Source organism: Fistularia commersonii, chromosome 15 (genome assembly GCF_037954325.1).
Source record: "Fistularia commersonii isolate RoL2024-O1a breed Wild chromosome 15, RoL_Fcom_v1.0, whole genome shotgun sequence".
NCBI lineage: Eukaryota > Metazoa > Chordata > Actinopteri > Syngnathiformes > Fistulariidae > Fistularia > Fistularia commersonii.
Genome location: NC_141298.1, coordinates 16,548,321 through 16,567,807, shown reverse-complemented (window position 1 = coordinate 16,567,807; position 19,487 = coordinate 16,548,321). Strand labels below are relative to the sequence as shown.

At 48.5% G+C, this 19,487-nt stretch overlaps 1 protein-coding gene across 1 annotated transcript in view; it reads right to left on the bottom strand.

The window, feature by feature from the left end:
- Positions 1 to 19,487, bottom strand: part of med13a (mediator complex subunit 13a) — an 80,359-nt gene that overhangs the window by 25,809 nt on the left and 35,063 nt on the right. Inside the window, 7 exon segments of the mRNA XM_086160472.1 lie at positions 1,132 to 1,599; positions 1,601 to 1,897; positions 5,247 to 5,357; positions 6,028 to 6,190; positions 6,284 to 6,478; positions 6,566 to 6,766; positions 10,472 to 10,617. Coding sequence (XP_086016598.1) covers positions 1,132 to 1,599; positions 1,601 to 1,897; positions 5,247 to 5,357; positions 6,028 to 6,190; positions 6,284 to 6,478; positions 6,566 to 6,766; positions 10,472 to 10,617 — 1,581 coding nt within the window.

The following is a 19,487-nucleotide window of genomic DNA, read 5'->3' as shown; positions in this document are numbered from 1 at the left end:
TGGCTGTTATAAACGACGAAGGTATTGATTTGCTTGCTAACGTTTTGCCAACAATAACCCCTCCCCCCCTTTCCGCCGCTGCTGTGTTTAAGCGTGATGCCGACTGGTATGACTTGTCAGCTTTGCGACCGATTTCGCAGAAAATGAAACGGCGGCGGTTGCAAACGATCGCATTTCCGGCCGATTTGAGGGAAATCCGCGGGATTCGGCGAGGACCGATCGCGCGCTCGCGGGCACGGGAATCCGACGGACGTCACCGAGATGCATCGTGAAAATGTCATATTTTCACGATATGAGAGAGGGGAAAAGAAGAATACCGCCGACCGCTAAGCGGGAGACGAGGTCCCGGCGTAAAGCCCCGCCCCTTCGCGGCGAGTCTCTGTCTGGTCATGCCTGTGCAGCTCTGATGCAAGGTGATGGTGTGCGGCGGCCTGGGCCGGAGATTAGCCGCCATTCAGAGCTGCGGTCGGGAGGATTACGGCTCTCCAGAATAGCTCGGTCGAGTGGACGGCCCACTGGGATTGCACAATCCCGCAGATAATTCTCACTACGGCCGCCCTTTGGCCTGCTGGTCACGCCGTACGAGATACCCTTCCTCTGTCCGTGGGTGATCCTTCCTGTCTATCTGGAGCAAATTCTAAGTCTTCGTGCAAATCTCCAACCCCCCCCCCCCCCTCGACAGATAGCCGGCGGACAGTTTTCTATCAGCTCGGACTCCATTACAATAGTGGAGGTTTATCTTTATCTTGCCTGACAGTTACTCTTCCCCTCTCCTAGCTTGGGCGAGTGTGACTGTTTGTGTGTCAGGAATCAATGAGTAGTGCTGGCCCTGCACATTGGTGATGTATGATGTCAAAAGGGCACATAGCAAGAGATTAACAGGCTGTGTGTAGCTAAGCGCCGCGGCGAACATTCTGAAGCCGAGCGACGAGGCAGGGGCTGCATGAGAGGCAGAGAACGAGAAAGAGGGAGAAGGTGGTTGTTGCGTCACTTCTCTTTGAAATGTTTTTTTTTTTTTTGTTGTTGTCGTTGCTGTCGTCGTCGCTCTGTTTGAAAGGGCTCCCGAGTGTCCCGGAGAAGGCGGACGAAGCGCGCGACCGCCACTCGTCGTTATCGACTCGTATCACTTACTCTGTGACGGATATCAAGTTGTCCTGTGACGCCGAGGCCTCGTCCCTGAACTTGTCCCCCGGGAGCAGCGGCGTGGGGACGTCCACCTCTTTCCTGCGGGGCAGGTTGAATAGCCTCCACGGGGAGTGAGAGCTGTCCTCCTCCAGGTGCACCGCCGTCCCCATGTACACCACGGGCTCCGGGGGCTCCGAGTAACCGGAGGCTCCCGGGTGGGGGTGCGGATGGTTGGGGTTGAAATGCTGATTTAGACCCTCTGGCCCTCCGGGCTCCTCGCCGCCGCCGCCGCCGCCGCCGCCCTTCACCCCGACCAGACAGGGCTCCGGAGGTGGCTGGTAGAAATGTTGGCTGTTTGGGGTGGAAGGGTTCTTCATGCCCTCGCCCGACTCCTCGCTGCGTTCGCAGGGGTGGGGGCTGAGCGGCGGCGGCTGCGGGGAGTTGGCCTGGTCCGACGGCCCGGTACCGACCCCCCCCGCCGTGGAGCTGGGGGGCTTTTTGGATGGCGTCCCCGGAGCGAATGGTAGCGAATCTTCCCTCATCCTGGCCCCTCATCGCCAGTCTTTGGCCCGCCGACGCCTCGGCTTCGATGGACGCGTCGTCGCTGGTCAGGCTTCGATGATGGAAGGGAGTCTGGGGTCTCTTCTGCTGCTTGTCGCCTTTGTCCGGCTTCTCTCCCCCAGCTTTGTGCTTCGTCGGAGGCTGAGACGGCTGGCCCGCCGACTGGGCCTGGCCCGTGGTGCTACCCGCTCGCTGCTTCACCGACTTGTATCTGTGAGGGGCGAAAAAGAGTGGGAGGAAGAAAACCTGAATATGTGGGATAGGTATTGTTTATTTCATTTCCACCATGCAGAAAAAAAACACATTAACTCCTTCCAGATCTTCTGAAAACCCTCACACCTGTTTATTTTACTTCACCGTGCTACTAAGCCATAGGTGTCAAACTCTGGCCCCAACTCTGACCAAGTCTAATTATATTCCAATATAATTATATTATATTTTGCCCTCTGCTGGTGTTTTGGTTTGAAAATCACAACAGGACCCATAAACACCCTCTCCTTCATCGACATTAGTGAAAGCGAGCTTATGCTAATACTGGCACAGGAAAACAGGATTCTGCATGTGTGCAATATGAAGTTATATATTGTTTAGTATTGAGCTTTGCTTGTTCCATATTCAGTTTTTTAAGCAAAACTTGTTTGGGTCCACTGAAACGGCTCTGTGTTATATCTGGAGGAAGATTTTTTTTTTTTAATAAATATCAATGTTGGCCCGCGACTTTGGCCCAATTTTAAATTTTGGCCCACTGCGTTTTTGAGTGGACGGACAAAGCAATCCAAACACCTCGACATTTGGTCAGCAAACACACGCGACACAATTTAAAATACCCAAAAAAAAAAAAAAAAAAAAAAAAAAGACTCCAAAAGCCTTGAGTTGACCCTTTTACCTCAAACCTTGTGGGACATAAACCGTTAAGCGATCAAATGATGGGCGCGGATCATCATTCCCTTAAGCAGACCGGCTACAACAGCAGAGAGTGCTTAGCATTCCAAAGTGTTTATCAATACAACTATCTGTGGGCCCATTATTTGATAGGAAGATAAGTGATTTTTAACAACACACTTTTTGCTTTTATTGAGGAGAATAGGAAAAGTAATAAAATCGGCGGTAGCAAATGAAGTCTCGCAGGGAAGAACCCAAAACATTTTTTTTCTGCCCCCCCCCCCCCCCCCCAACCAACCCACCCCTGCATTTTTCACTTGTCAATCTGAACCCCCTCCAAGTGTGAATGTGATATTACACTTCCTCCACTTCATCAGATGGCACCTTTCTCCGAGCAGCCAGCGTGAGAGGGGGCTTGGAAGCAGGGGATTAAGGGGGCGGGGCGCCTTTCTAATAAAGAAAGCTGGCGACATAAAACATTTTCAGTGTTTTTTATAATCAATAAAGTGGTCTATAAAGCCGGGGGCGCTCGCTGCAGCTACTTTGCGGGAGACAGGACGATCCAGCCAAGCAAAAATATGAACTTAAAGAGGAAGGTTCTGCATTTGGGCTTTCTGTAAGTGCAACATATTGATGTGTTGGCAGTGGGATTTTTCGGAGGGCTAAATCTCCCCGCCTTCTTTAACCGCGAGTAGAAATATATAACCTTTCCATAACTTAGCCCTGAAAGACCCGAGCTACTTCTGGAATCTGCGCTCACATCATTTTTCAATGTTTTTTTTTTTTATTTTTCTCCCCGGTGACCGATTGAACTGGGAAAAAAAAAAAAGAAAAAAAAAAGAAAGTAGTCTTGCAGTAGTAAAATGAAAAATAAATAAACAAAATAAAATAAAGGACCTCCTCACTGGCCTGTTCTCGTCACCTCTGCAGTGAAAACCTGCCACCTAAGCCGGCGGAGATGTTGCAGCCAGCCTGTCAGACACGCCGGGAGTCTCCTGGATCGGCATCAGTGATTTTTTTTTTTTTAGCCTCCCCGGTTGCAGGGTCACCGCGGTCTAACGTGGTTATCCGCCTGCTCACGTGGACGCCCGGCCAAGTCGCCGGGGTCTCCTGACAATTAGATGTCATGATAAAATGGAGGGATTCCATGCAAAAAAAAAAAAAAAAAACAAAAGCTAATGGCCATTAAAACTGGCAACGCACGCGGCAGCCCGTTTCTGTGTCGCTAAATAGCTGGGTGGCTTCCAACAAATTAACATGCCCCGGCTGACTGCCCCAATCCGCTCTTTTCTCTCCTGCCGCCCGAGCCAGATCTCCGCTCCCTAGGTGGGCGCAGGATTTCCCCCCGCCGGGGCATGCCCGAAACTTCAATGTATTCGCCCGATGAAAGCACATCAAAACATCTGCTTCCGTAGCGCTTTAGTAATGAGCCGTGAATCTGATTTCTCTTTCAATCTATTAAGCTGGTTCCAGTGCCGAGGCCAGTCGAGCGTCCTGGTCTCCGGCGCTCATTTGCATGTACCCTTATGAGAGCTGCAGCTGGCTGACTGCGATTTGACAGGATGGATGACGAGCCGCCGAGAAACCGAAACGAACGCACGGGGCGCGGGGGGGGGGTTCGCCGGCTACCTTAAAAATACTCGCTCGAGTAGGGAAGCGAGCGGAAAAGTGAGCGATTCGCCATGTTGAGATTTCAAATACATGCGATAAATGACAAAGGCGCGCCGGCGTAAGCGGGCACAACGAGGACGATGCAGGTAACAAACTAATTAAAGTGTCGGGCGACGAATTACATATCTGCATGCGGCGAGAGCGCTCGCGTTTCCCCGTCGAGTGTTTTTGCGATTGTGGGGGGAAAAGAGAGAAGAATAAAAGCCATATGCTGAGCACATCAGACCGAAACATCGATTGGAGCTCGGACCGGAAGTGTGCAAAGTCCTGGAACCACCTGTGGGTCTACTAGATGTCTCAGGAGGGGATTATCATCGGTTGCGGTGTAGTAAAACTAATTACACTTCTCGGAGAACCATCTTTGACGGTTGTACTGCATGTTATAGTAAGCGCGCTGTTCAAAGCTCCTTCCTGCAGAAGACAGGCCTCCTCACGTACGTGAAGGAATCACAATTACAAATTCAGTAACCTTCAAATGAATTTACACCTCGAGATGAACGATTTAAAGTGATTTAAAATCCATTTCTTTGTATTTCCGTGAGCCCGCGATGTTTATCTCGCTGATTTTTTGAAATAGGTGCACTACAGACGAGAGCTCTTCTGCTCTGTGGGCTTACGAGTGTTTAATTGCAAGGATCCTAAATATTTCTGTGATTAAAATTCCGAACGGAAAATAATAACACGATATTGACATCGTGCACCCACCACCATGTTAATTACATCAAGCACTCATTCAAACTCCTCGGAAATCATCCTCCGGAAGTAAAAACGGCAGCGTTTCGGAAACCGCGGCCAGAGAGTCAATTACATCGGCAGATTTTTTTGGGGTTTATCGCTACTTTGCACGGCTGTCAAAGTGTGGACGAGATAACTTGCGGATATTTGGCAGGACGGTCCCCGCGGTGCCTTTTCTCAAAGCTCTATAAACTCCATTTCACGTCTCGGGCGAGTGCGCGGGTGTGAGCGGCGCCGGCGCTCCGTGTAAACAGGCGTGTAAAGCGACTGACCTGGAACAGCTGCAGTACGACCTCTGCGACGGTTCCACGAAATCCCAGACTCCCATTTTCTCGGTCCGCTCCTCCTCACAGGTACCGTTGGTTGCGGCGGAAAACTTCCGCCTAATTTGGACACAAACGAGAAGATTTCAGACAGTTTTTTTTTTGTTTCTTTTTTTTTTTTTTTTTTTAATATCTGTTTAAAAAAAAAAAAATTAAAAAAAAAAGCACGACCCTGTCTCCCGGCTCCCGTGGTGAATGTCTAAAGTCGTGCGCCTCCGTGGCTAAGTTCACGGCCCCGCTCGGAGCCATAATATTTTGGATGACAAGCTAACAGCTAACAACGGTTGACGTTGTGTGCTTGGTGGAGGGGCAACAGATCCCGGGGTGCTCCCAATGTGTCAGATTTACTGATGCTGGATTGTACAGCGGACTGGGAGGGGGAAAAAAAAAAAACAAAAACGGCGAGCTAGACCCCTGTTTCATTACCGTCGGCCATCGGTTTCGGACGGACTCCCGCTTCTTTATAACAAAGCCTCTTCTGATAAAATATTACCGTACGTGGTCATATAATATGTCACACTTTTTCGACGATAAAAGGATTTCAAGACCGGTTTATTTGGCAGGATTCGTCTTATGGCATAAGAGTTATTAATATTATGGAGAGGCTGGTCTGATTTTAATTCACTGCATCATTTTTATTGTATCCTTTTGGCCAGGACTTCACGCGTTAAAGAAAATAAAAAGCGGGAAAACGGTCCCGCGAGCCTCCGGAGCTCGACCGCAGACTCACTTGTTCTGGGCTCGGTTGAGATTACACTCCTGCCAGACGCGCTCCACCACCTGACTGGCGAGCCGACGTGGGATCTTGCCTCCGTGGTGGCTCGTCCTGTCCACGCTGAACCCGTCGGACAACGAAGGCATCTTGACCCACTTCTGGGCCAAGTGAGAGTCCACTGAAAGCGGAGAGAGAGAGACGGGGTCACGTGACGACGCGGGCGTAAATCCCAAAGCGGACGGAGAGCGAAGCCTCGTTTTCGGAATCCTACCTGTCTGCACTTCCTCGGGCGATGTGGGAGGGGTGAGGGTCACCAAAGACATGGCGGGCTCTCGCTGGGAAGCAGGCACTTGGTGGCCACCCGAATAGACGGCAGTGCAGTGGGAGGACCCCACAGGGGCCACGACGGGGATGTCTGACTGGGGTACCAGCACCAGGCAGGCTGGGTACACCATCCGCACACCACCTGAAAACACACACACGGGTCAGCTGACCGAGACAGAGGAACACCGAACGCCGATTCCGCTGGACGGTGAATGAAACGACAACTGACCGACAAGGACCTCGACGGAGGCCAGAGAATCGTCTTCCCAATCCATGTCCTCTCCCTTGTCCTCGGAAACGCTCTCCTTGGCGCTGGGGCCGATGGGGTAAAACTGGTTCCACTCCTCGATCAGTTTCTGGGTGGGTGGATCTGACATCTTGAACGACTGGCCGGTCAGCGTCCCGTTCAGGCCGAAAGGACTCAGGATCACTGTTGGAAGAAAGACGAGAGGGGCGGGGTAACGAGAAGGTCGAGCCCGTGTTGTCCTCCTCCACCTGTGGATCTCCGTCTTTGCCCACATCCTCCGATTTTGCCTTTTTTTTTTTGTCTAGCCACCTTTTCTTGCGCCCCTTTCCCCGGTTAATATGGCCGTTCATTGCCTCTCCGGCTTTGTACTTCCTCTCTATTTTCACCGCTGGAACAATCTGATCCTTTCTATCCCGACAATCTTTTCTTTCTTCCCACATACGCCTTCCTCGCCGTGTCGTTCTGCCATCTCCATCCCATTCAGCAACACTCTGACCTTTCCAGAGCACCGCTGGACCCGGCCAGTCCCGGTTGACTCGCCAAATACTTACAGAGCAATCCAGACTCCAATTATTGGCAAGCGGTGGCCTCTCAGAGGCCATAAACAGAGGCTTATAAAAAGGGCCATTCCTCAGCAAACACACTTCAGTGCACAGACATATGGGAGTCATAGAGAGCCCATCAGCTTGCTCATACAAGAGACCTACATCCATCAGTAAATGCAGATACCACTATAAACTAACATGCATAATGCATGGGGGGGGGGGGACAAAAACACATGAATATCGGGCGGAGCGTGCACACGGCGGCTGGGCTTGTTATTCCTTTTTTTTTTTCCACCGTCCGTCTATCGTAGATGGACGAGAGGAAAAGGCGGATAAGAAGGATTCTCCAAAGAGACCGCCTGGGTGGGTGTGGAAGCAGGCGTTTGTTAATGTCCCTCCCTGCCCCGCTTCTTCCTGTGTGTCATTATATGACGAGATGGTCTCTGTCCCGGGGTATCGATCGCATGACCCGAGCATCGGACGGCTTCCAGCGACGACGGACGAGAAAATGGGAAAAAAAAAAAAAAAAGGAAGGGAGAAGGAGCAGGTGTATCGGGTTCCTCTTACTCGCGAAGGCTTCGGGAGTGAGCAAATCTGTTCACACTTCCGAACATTGGTTGGAACATTTCGGGTCGAACGCGCGCTATCGTGTACGCACGGTATCGGGGAGGAGGGAAAAAAAAAAAAAAAAAAACGTGCCGCTTATGAGCCGCGCTTGAAGCCGAAGCGCGAGCGTCGTCGGCGCCCGTCGAGTGTCCCTCGGTGTTCGGCTCGCTCCGACAGTAAAAGCCACCTCAGCAGAAACGACCCATCGCGCTGAGGAGCAAAAGGTTATTTATGTTGTTGTGCGCAACAGCGACCGGTGATCCTCCATCACATTAACCTTAATTGAGCTCAACCATTTTTAACTGAGCGCGTCTCGCTTTGGCACCGCTTGAAAACCTGGGGGCCGAGTGGGAGAAGACAGATCGAATTCGGGGCAATTATGGAAATGGTTTACCATTCTTCCCCCCCCCCCCCCCCCCCCCCCCCCCCCCCCGTCGCCGTCCCATCCCTTACGTCCTTCCCTCCCTTTCTAGCTGTGAGTGTATCTGTGGCTCCCCGAAGACATGTCAAATGTGCTCAGATCAGTGTAATGGGCTGAGAGTTCATTACATTCACTCTGCGCCCTTTTATGAGGTCACATCCTGGAGAGGTCTGCACGCCGGAGCGCTCTGTCGCACAGTAAACCAGGCTTGGCAGAGGTGAGGGGGGGACGGGAGAGGATGCCGACGAGATGGATGGAAGTCACTCCTTCCTGGCCGCTATGCTTGGCTAGCCAGGAGGAGATACATTGCAGTGAGAACACACACCTGCTCACACACACTACATATATGCTCTCACACACACACACACACTGGCAGGTTTCCTGTGAGCTGGAGTATATCCAAAAATGAGACGCTTCCAGGGGGGCGCTTTGGGGCACATCTGCCGGGTCTCATCAAAATTCCTAATTGAATTTTAATATTTCAACAGAGAAAAAAAAAATAAATTGAGCTGAAGATACCGTTGGTTTCTCATAACGGACAAAGGAGGGGAAAAAAAAAAGGAGGCCCGCGCGTCTCGGCGGGAAACCTTTTTTAAGGCATCCTAAACTAGAAAATAAAAATGAGCATTAATAGAGCGATAAAGCGTGCGATAAGTAACTGCTCTCCGAGTTGGTGACGAGGGAGCAGTAGATGGTCTTCAATGGATCCCGCAAGATATTAAGATTCATGGAGCCTTTCAGCAGCTGAATAATCAGAGCTCAATGTCCCCCGTCCTTCTCGGGCCGGGGACGTTCGCCGTATGTCCCATCCTGACATGAACAGCAGAACTTGTTGGGACATTAGCGTCGCGGTGCGGAGCTGAGAAGGTGGGATCCAGACATACGCCGGGCCGAGCGTCTCGTAGCATCGGATTGTTTACCTTCACCTGTTTTTTGTTGACAAGAGTCAAGACTTACAGGATAAAGCCGGTCTGACGGTAACTTTCCGACCACGTCTTTAAAAATAAAAGTGACAAAAAAGGAAATCCCTTCTGCAAGTGGATTTCCCTTAATTGCCCTTGAAAACCCCGCTTCTTGTCCTCTGGGGTAAAAGGTCGTGGGTTTTCTTTAAAAATCATCATAATCTGAGCCGAACGGGACCCTTGAATTGTAAAGACTAATCTCCACTTCCGCGCAAAAAGTGTTTTCCCTCAAACATATCGGTGTTGCGGCGTTTCCTGACGATATTAGTCACGGCTAAATGGGGTTCCGGCGAGTAGAAGTAGGAGCAGAACATCCACTAGAGGTAAGAAAATGATCTCTCTGTATCATATTGGCCATGTTGGTTTTTGGCTTCTCTTTCAGAAGTGGGACCAAAAGAACTTTCACCGCTTACATCTGTCGGCTGATTTACGCTGCCGGAGAATTTTTCCGAGCGCTCGCTTCTTGATTTTGGCAGGAGAAACGCGACTGCGTCCCGACTCGGCGGGGGGGGGGCTGTGACGGTAAGGAATGCGCGGTTAACTTGAATTACGCTTTGAATGTACATTTCTGACTGTCGAGGTTTGAAACACGTGCGTAAAATTTACAGTCGACGCGGGAGAATCTGCAAATTAACTGACGGGAAAAAGAAAATTTCGGGACCGGCAATTTACGGCAAAAAAGCGTTTCCACCGGGAAGGAGAAGATGAAAGAGTCTCCTTCGCTGACCCTGCATTCCGGCTTAAATGAGAAAGGGGGGGGGGAGGAAAGGGGAAAATCGTCTGCAATGCGCTGCCAGCGTGCGTATAAACATGCAAATACGAGAGCGGTCGAGTTTGTTTTCAAATGACAAGTTCAGGGCCGGAAGGAAGGAAGGAAGGAAGGAAGGAAGCCAGCGAAAGAACCAAAACATAGCAGTTCTGATTTCCCATTCTCAAAAGTGGACACCGTTTATTCCGTCTCCGTTTGCTCCGCTGTCACATGCGATATTTCGGTCGCCGCCGATCGCGTTTTAACAAAACTTGAGGGTGACGGCGTGCGTCGCCGCTACTCCACTCGCGGGTCAAATCAAAGTGGCGTGTGCGGGCGGGACGCGGTTTATCTGTTTATCCAACGACTGATCGCATCTTCAGAGGACAAGGGTATGTTGTTTACAAGCGCCGAGCGTTTTCGCAGAGACGTCCCGAGGCGAAACCTGCCACTTTTATTGCGTATCATAACAAGGTTATGTATGATATTAGTTTCTAACTGGCCCAAAGGGACCTGCATAATTCACCGAGGATGCAGTCTTGGGTGAAGCGTTTGCTTTAATTGTTTTCGCTAGCTAGCGCGTGCGCTCGCGGCGCAGGAACCCACCTTGGAAGGGGCTGGACGCCTGCTGGGCCACAGCCAGGTGCTCCTCGGTCAGGTGGTAGACGGGCTGGTGCTGGTTGATCTCCACGCTGGTGCACACGTTGCTGTCGCCGTGTAAGAAGAAGGTGAAGGCGCATGATAGGTGCTCGCTGCGAGGGAGACGGAGAAAAAAAAAAAAACAACAAAAAAACAAAAGCGAGATGAGTCTTTGGAATGCGTGTCGAAGAAAGCGAATAAATGCAACGGGGTGGAGATGCCTCGGGGCGGGAGAAGGGAGCGATCCAGGTTACGTTCCTCTTAACGCAACAAACGCTGGCAGGGAAAGGTAGAGATGATTAGAAAAAACTTTTTTTTTTTTTTTTTTTTTTTGGTCAGAACACACTCGTAAAGCCCGAAGAACAACGGCAGGGGGAGAAAAGGGGGCTCGCGCTCCCGGCGTCTTTCCGTCGCCGAAAACTTGCTCCGACAAACGGACACCTGTGTTTCTGAGTCCCCCCCCCAGGGAGCTGCAGCCGGGATCCGGGTCTGACGTTAAATACGGTGGATCCTCACATCGTTCAAAGTGAATGTCGTGAGTGTTTTGATGGTATTTACAGATATATTAACCCTTTACGAACCTCCCGCAAACCATTTTCAAGCCGTCTCCTCCGAGAATGCCGGCCGGCTTCACTGCCCCGGCTTTCGTGGGCGTTATGAATTTGAGTTGGTGAAAAGCCCTTCTAATCAAGGACCGCCACAATTACCGCAATACCGGTTATTTCTGTTTAGCAAAGGAGGTCTCGTATTTTATTTATCGTATAAAATAAATTTTAGTCTAATTTTACCGTAGATTTACGATAGATTTTTTTTCTTCCCAGGCTAGAATATGGTAATATCATAGCGAAAAAAAAGGTAAATACAGTGGACCCTCACTACTTTGTGGTTTGGCTTTCACACCCTCACTACTTTGCGGATTTGTGATTTTAATTTAGTCATTAAACGCGCTTTAGGTCTTTTTTTGCAATGTTTTGTTTTTTATTTTTGTGACAAATTAGCCATAGTCTAGTCTGAGAAGAAAACACAGTAAAAAGATATAGTAAAAGTAAACTGAAATTCATTTCATAGAATAAATTAAATACAAAATAAATTAAACTCTCGCTCCCACCGTCGTACCCTCGTGAGATCTTGTCACATTGTCTAAGTCAGGAGTGTCAAACTCATTTTCACCATCAGCCACATCTGCATAATGGTTTCCCTCAAAGGGCCACATGTAACGGTAACAGTGTAAATGTAACCAAATGTAATGTCAAATAAATGTAACTACTCCTTAATGTTAAATAACTGTGCATGTATAACTCACTCAAATCCAAAATGATACATATGCATTCCCATCTTTTTTGAAACAGCCTTCCGTCGGCATCAACTTTTCTCTTTCTGGACATTCATTTGTATGTACTTTGTGCGATTTAGTTTGTGAAAGCGACTAATTATTTTGCAATACCCCTATTTTGCAATGCCAGCTTAAGTGTTTAGTGCACCGTATAAGTGTGAGAAGCGTAATATCCAGTCGATGGTGGGTTGCGGGAGGTTGGTAAAGGGTTGAATGAGGTTAGTTGAGGGTTAATATATCTGTAAATCTGTATATCTTCAAATCTTTGTACTGAAGACCTTAAAACACTCGGTAGCCTTAACCTTGACAATTTATATTTTATTGTTCTTCTTATTCTCCCTCCTTCCTACTATTATCTATTACTGTTATGTTTTTGCTTGAAACTCTGGCACGACAATTTCCTTCGGGATAAATAAAGTTGTTCTCATCTCATCTCATTTAAATACCATCAAACTGATCACGTCTCTACTTGGGGGTCTTGGAAAGTAAAAACTGAGGGTCCACTGTACTGCAAAAAAAAAAAAAAATGCTAAAGAATTATAAATCACGGGCACTGAAATGCGAAATAAAAGCCGAACCACGATGTAAACCGCTAAGCCCCTCGGGATAAAGGACTCTTCGGCGGCCTGCGCTGAGGTCCGGGTGCAGGGGAGTCCACATGCAAGTTCTCACAGGCGGCTCCTGTGCATGTCGTGTTAAACAAAGGGACAAGCTCTGGCTAATGCTGGCACAACACTATACACACACAAAGAAACACACACACACACACGGAGGCTCTCATGCTTACGACAATGCCTGCCTGTGCCAGTCTGACCTCAGCAGCTCGCAACAGCTTGTAGAAGAAACGGAAAAGCAAGGACGAGGCAGACGGAAGGAGGGAGGGACAGAGGAAAATGCAAGGCATTGTCTCGGGGCTATTCTCTCCCTTTCAGCCAGAGAGCGCGCACACACACACACACACACACACACACACACACACACACACACACACACAGAGCTGCAGGTAGACTGAGAGACAGCGCAAGTGACGGATGACCGAATGAAAGTGAACACGGTGAACTTGGAAGTGGATCAAAGAGGGTTGCCTCCTTCGAGGATTTGATTAAGCAAATATCAGTCTTCCCTCCCTGACTGGATCCCTCCCTCCCTCCCTCCCTCCCTCTCTCTCTCTCACACACACCTACTCTGCAGAGGATTAAGAGAAGGAGCCGATAGGGATGGCAAAGTAGATAGAGAGATGGAGAGAGAGAGAGAGAGACGGAGAGCACTTTAGTGAGATTATACCAAATGCGCTGCAGCGAGATACCCTGAGCCCCCCCGGAACGTGACATTCATCTATCATCTGTTTTTTCCCACTAAAAATGAGGTGTTGCTGGTGACTCAGTGTATAATACTCATATTCCACATATTGACACCTCCAGACTGCAGCTGGGAGCCAGTCAGTTAATGAACGTGAGTCAGTGGAAAAAAAAACCTGGATATTCACGGGCACGCCGACGTGCGTTTGGATACGGGCATGCGTTTGGATATCGGTTCGGTGCTCGGATGAGCCGGAAGGTCTGCTTTTCTGCAAAAAAATACATCCAGGCGGAGTCTGGGGGACGGAGCCGGCGTTCGTCTTCCGACGACTAGACGCACGTGAGGACGCCACGGCCCCCGACGCCCCGCGAACCGGTCCGCGTTTTGCCGTCTGTTCCGCCTCGGCTCTCGGCGGATCTCACATTTTATTAACCAGTTGGCTGTTTTTCGATTATGAATGAGCAGAGAAGACGCGGAGGGGGAGATGTCTTCATTCATATATCGCCATTTCCATTCGCTCGCAGCAATTTGCGGCGCGGCCTCGTACGCGGCGACGTTCAAAGAGCGGCGGTGAAGCGCGTGAAAGAAGCCTTGCTTCCGTGCAAAAAGGCGCAGCGGTGCGGCGGCGTTCTGGCTGCTCAAAGATTCAGGGGGTTTCAGCTAACGTTATTCCAAATACTTACATATTCGGTTTCCGTTCGCCGTTTATCATACATTCTCAAATGTATTCCTACACGGGAGATTATGCCGGTAATACAGCGTTCTCAACGGCGGAGGGTTTCATTAGAATTCCATCTCAATTTATATCAACAGTGCAGGTGTTCCGGGTCGTCCCGCAAAGTTGTTACCGTTTGAGCTAAACATGACCGGCTTCTTTCAAAAGTACGAGGTTTTCATTTTTCATAATAGCATATCGGAATTTTGTAGGTTCGTCTGCGCCAAGAATCCCCCCCCCAAAAAAACAACAAAAAACAACGCGTTTATATTCCTTTCCTGGTGGGAATACATTGTAAACGACACGCAACCAAATAAACTTGGCCGCCGTCCCGCCATTCAAACACACTTTCCGCAATTTGGCCGCAGTTGGTAACTTCCTCCGAATGCGCTGCGGCCGAGCACCAACTTTTGACGGATGTGCTGAGCTGAGGCAGAGCCACATTTACCCCCAAAATAAAAATATGCAATAAAAACATCCACTTTAGGGGAGAAAGCCAAACAGCAAGGAGGACGGCGCCCACGGACCGAGATGATTGTTTAACCCCGCGCTGAAACTGAATTTACGGCGAGCGTTTTCCTCCCGGCTTTTGCTACTCGTGCCGCAATAATCGAAACTCGCAAATGAAATTTTACTCTAAATGATCAATTTCCAGTTACTCTGTGATTTTTCTATTTTACGGGCGAACGAGAGAGAAATAAAAACATGAATATAAAGGTATTTATTTGTGCTCGAGGCGATTTCTGACTCCAGAAACATTGCAAAAAAAACCTGCAAAGTCGCGTTGCATCGTGTGGGATCCATTTCAAACCGGTTGTGCCATATTGGCCTGCAGAGAAGAAAATCTCAACATGCCTTTACACCCAAATGTCCGCGGGTGGAAGACGACAACAGCTACTACCTGTGGTGGCGCGGAAATAAATAAAAATTGGGTCAGGGTGAACGCGAGCGCGGGAAGAAAACGCCGGCGAGCGGCCAGGAGGGGTTGTGAATCGACAACCGGGGAATTAGGCCGCACGCTGGCACCGAGAGCAAAGACACCTTTGTTTTGGAGGCGCGACGCGGCCGCTCTTGTGCCGGAGCAGACGTTCCACCCCTCGGGCTGCAGTGCGTGACCCGGCCACCTGGAGGTGCATGAGAAGGCAAACAGGCACGTCGCAAAGGTGGGGTTTAAACGCCGGCCGAGGAGCGCGGGGGGTTATCTGAGGTTCCCGGAGACGGGGCCACAGAACGGGCCCCGGTCGGCGAAAACGAAGGGAGTTGCCGTCGGCGTTTCCCTGAGAAGGAATTCAACGGCGGGTCTTAATTTATGTGCACGGAGGGACCCCGAGACTGACCACAATATGGAGAGATGAGGGTGTGTTGGATTCTGCAGACCTAAACAGAACAGGAATCCACAGCTGCTGACAAGCACAGAAACCATAAGACTACACTGCTACATGCATACACACACACACACACACACATACCTACAGTATGTTTGCAGGGCACTTGGAAGCCTGAGGTGGAGGACTGCCATCTGTGGCTCAGCAGGAAGAAGTGCAAACACAACACACACACTCCTAAAACTGTGTACAGATTGCCGTGCCATTGTCTGTGTCAAATAACAGATTATTACGATTATTAGACACGCCAGCTGTTTACATCAAACCAGTCTTTTGCCAAATGATCTCGCCGCAAAGCCAGTTTAGTTACAGCTCACTCGATGTGGGGGGGGAAGAAAAAAAAAAAAAAAAAGATCTTGCGGTCACGTAACGATTCAGCCGGTGGCCCGTCATAATCCCATCACATGAGTAAGGACAATCCTCTATGGCTATTAGGCTATTACAGGCTTCTAATTTTTATTACACACTCGTCGTGCTACTGAACCTCAGCGTAGCTCAGTTGCAAAAGTGATGTACGGCGAAAGGGCGGGTCGCATGTTTTCAACAGGTGGTTAGTCATCGGCCAAGTGAGCTCTGAAAATAAAGCGGCGGCGGCGGGAGGAGGAACAGCGCGTTCGTGTGTTTTCTCCCGCCGCTCTGCCACTTGCGGACACCCGCGAAAACAAGGAGCGCTGAGTAAATTGTGCCCTGGACAAACTACACCACGAGACCCACGTGTGTGTGTGTGTGTGTGTGTCTATGTGTGTGTAAACTGAAGAGTTTGCTGTGGTGTTCACGCGTACAACGCACACATCTCAGCAAACATCCGAGGCCTGCTGGTGAGAAAACACAAACGTATGCCACGCAGCGTGAACGCCGTGCGTTCACGGGCAAACAAGAGCAGCTGGTGGGCATGGTGGGGAAAGCGTGTGTGTGTGTGTTTGAACCGTAGAGGTGAGAAGGTCAGGGCGCAAACACACTGCAACACTTTACGAGGGCATAATGTTCATTAACATTAGCGAATTACCTAATAATAAACAGCAGAGATTTTGCTCATTTGATTATCCGATCACTTCTATTTCATTACTACGGAATCGGAAACCTTGAAATCACACATTTATAAAGTTACTTTAGTTATTTTCTAACAATTAGAAAGAACAACCACATCAAAATTGCAGAAAGAGTTGGCAGGCGACCAGCCCTGACTCATAGTCCTGCTGATTTATAATATTCCAGCACAATTTATCAGGCTCTACATGGCGGAGGTCCAGCGGATCCAATACAGCGACACACACACCCACACACACACACACACACACATAAAACTGCTTGTCATATCAGATTAGCCCAAATGTGTCCGTCTGTCTGTCTGTCTGTGTGCGAGTGTGTGTGTGTGTAAACATCAGGTATGAAAATAGCAGCTTTGGCCTCTCAACAGGTACCGGACTGGAAGCGAGGGGAGCGTCGGCTTTATCGTCCACGCCGCTACGTTGTGCTGCCTTCCCCCTTCCTCTTGTGTAAAGTTAGAGCCAATTGGAGGTTTGTATAGCCAATTAAAATCCTGAAAATCATCACGCGCCATTTAAACTGGGCCATTAAGCAGCAGAAATTTGATTACGGCCAGTGATGGCATAGAGATGATTTTGTTCGGTGGGGAAACCCTGTCTAGTCTGAGGAGAAGGTGGGAAAAAAAAAAATAACCGTTTTCTTGCAGAATCCGGGGGAAGATGTCGATATCACTATTACTCCGATTCCCTGAATTTCCAATCAAGAGCCAGACGCCGGTGAGCTTACTTTTGGAGATGCAGCTGATTATTTCCGTTATTGATTACAGATTGTTATCGCTATAAAAGGAGATTGGCTGGGGGCTGACCTGCTGCTTCAGACTCTCTATTTGAGGGAGCAGAAAAAAAAAAAAAAAAAAAAAAAAGGGTCAGCATAACCAGCTCAAGAACTTTTCTTTAATGAGAAAGTTCTAAAGCAAGACACAGCTGCATCACTGTTACTGGACATTAAATATACAGCTCCAAAAAATAAAGGAAATAAAATAAAACACTTAAACAACACAATATAGTACTCGTGTGAATTCAAAGGGTCCACTTTGAAGCAAAACTGATTTATTTGGACTTGTTTTTAGGACGTTACATCGACGTGGGATCAGCCTGGAGTGTTTTTCCACTCTAAATGTTGAGTGTGGGTTAATGCATTTGATTCCAATTGATCATTTTTGTGTGATTTTGTTGTCAAAACATTCAAGTATGTAGAGAACCAACTATTTCACAAGAGAATTTCATTCATTCAGATCTAGGATGTATTATTTTAGTGTTCCCCATATTTTTTTTGAGCAGTGTTATTTCATAATTTCATTTAAAAAAGGGGATCAAATATGCAATAATTAAAAGTCAATAAAATTGTAGATTACGTCTCCTGTACCAGCCAAGGGAGGCAGCGAGCAACTTGTGAACAGGACCGAAAAGGCGAGAAAATGTAAATAAAATAATTCCCGGTTTCTGTCCAGACTGAATAAAATTATTTCTTGCCAAAATAAATACACGATTTGAAAAGTAGATGCCACGAACCGTGCAATCCTAGGAATTCACCCCTGTGAGCTTCAAACCAGATTTCAGAAATCAAGATTTAATTTGTTAATGAGAATGAGAAAGAGAACAACTTTATTTATCCCGAAGGAAATTGTTGTGCCAGAGTTTCAAGCAAAAACATAACAGTAATAGATAATAGTAGGAAGGAGGAAGAATAAGAAATACAATGAAATATAAATTGTCTTAACAACTCTCCTGTGTGTTGTCATCAGCGCCTGGAGATTCTGGGGAATTTCAGAATGTCATCCCTCCCGTGCAGCCGGACGCTGCTCACATCAAAAAAAAAAAAAAAAAAAAAAAAAGTTAAAAAAATTATAAATAAATGTAAAAAAAGGAGCCAAAGCTCAAGGCGAGCGCGGGGAACCACAGGAAAACGCTGCTGCGTGCAAATAAAACGCCACCTGCCAGCGGCTAATGGACACGCTAACACGTCCCAAAACGGTGCGGTATTTATGAGCTCATCTGCTCGGCAATAACGGGAATCACACAGAAAAAGCGTGATCCGGCGGACCGAGCCTTCAGGACAACCCGGACCCTCGTGTTCATTCGCCGTGTTTTTATCTGCCTCTCTGTCTGATGTCGAGTCGGTTTAGAAAAGGGGTTTCTTCTGATCATCTTCCACCTTTCTTCTGGCGCTCCAGCCCCGCCCTTCCTTTTCATACGCCGACTGCCAAATGAACTGGTCGTCGCTCTCTTTTTCCTCCTCGCTCACGCGCCGCAAGAGTTCCGCCCGGCCTCCGGAGCGCAAACGGCCGGTGGCCTTTGGTTTCGGCCGGGAGACGGCGAGATGATCCGGCAAAGGTTTTGGAGCGAGGCGGCCGGAGGGGACGATGGCGCTTTCTTGATTTTCTCCCTTTCTAAACTTCCAAAAATGATAAATCTCCATTTGCAAAATTGAAATCCTGCCTTTTGCCTTTCCTCTTAATGCAGAGCGGTGAACCGTTTCTTGAAATCGGCTCAATTTGGGATATTTGAAGTCGTTTTCAGCTGCACTCCAAAATTTAGATGTATTCATCCAGGTAATTGTTTGTTGATACTCAAGTCAGTTTCGTCTATTGTTTAACCAAAAGCAGGCGTTTGTGTCGGTTTCTGACTGATACAAATGAATTAACTAGCATTCGTGATCAATCTTCCGGAAGCGTGGTATTTATTGCCCGGTAAGAGACTCGTGTTAAACAAAGAATCACTGCTTTAAAACAAAACCTACTTTCTAACCGGCTCCTGTTCCACATATCAAACTCAACTTCTGGTCCCACGTTCTGCAGAACCCCTTTGTATTTCTCAGCAGGGGTATCTGCTTTGAAGAAATATCTTTCGCTACAACCATGATTTGTTCTGACATAAATCATTTCTATTGTTGTGTTCACATGGAAAAAAAAAAAAAAAAAAAAAAAAAAAGGCGTTGACAAACACGGTGATAAAAACAAGGTTTTTTTTTGTATCGGAATCAAGCGATTTCTGCGTGACTGACACCCTCTCATTATCTGCTGTGGCTAAGCGTACGCAACCCTGTCAGTAGATCCATCCAGAGCAGCTGGAGGAAACCTGAAGGGGCAGAACATCAGGAGTACTTCTTTCACCGCTCCGGTTTCCCTGAATGCTCATTGTATTTTTCGGTTTTGCGGGATCGCTATGGATTTTCCTGCTTTTGTTTGCATTAGTGGTATTTACA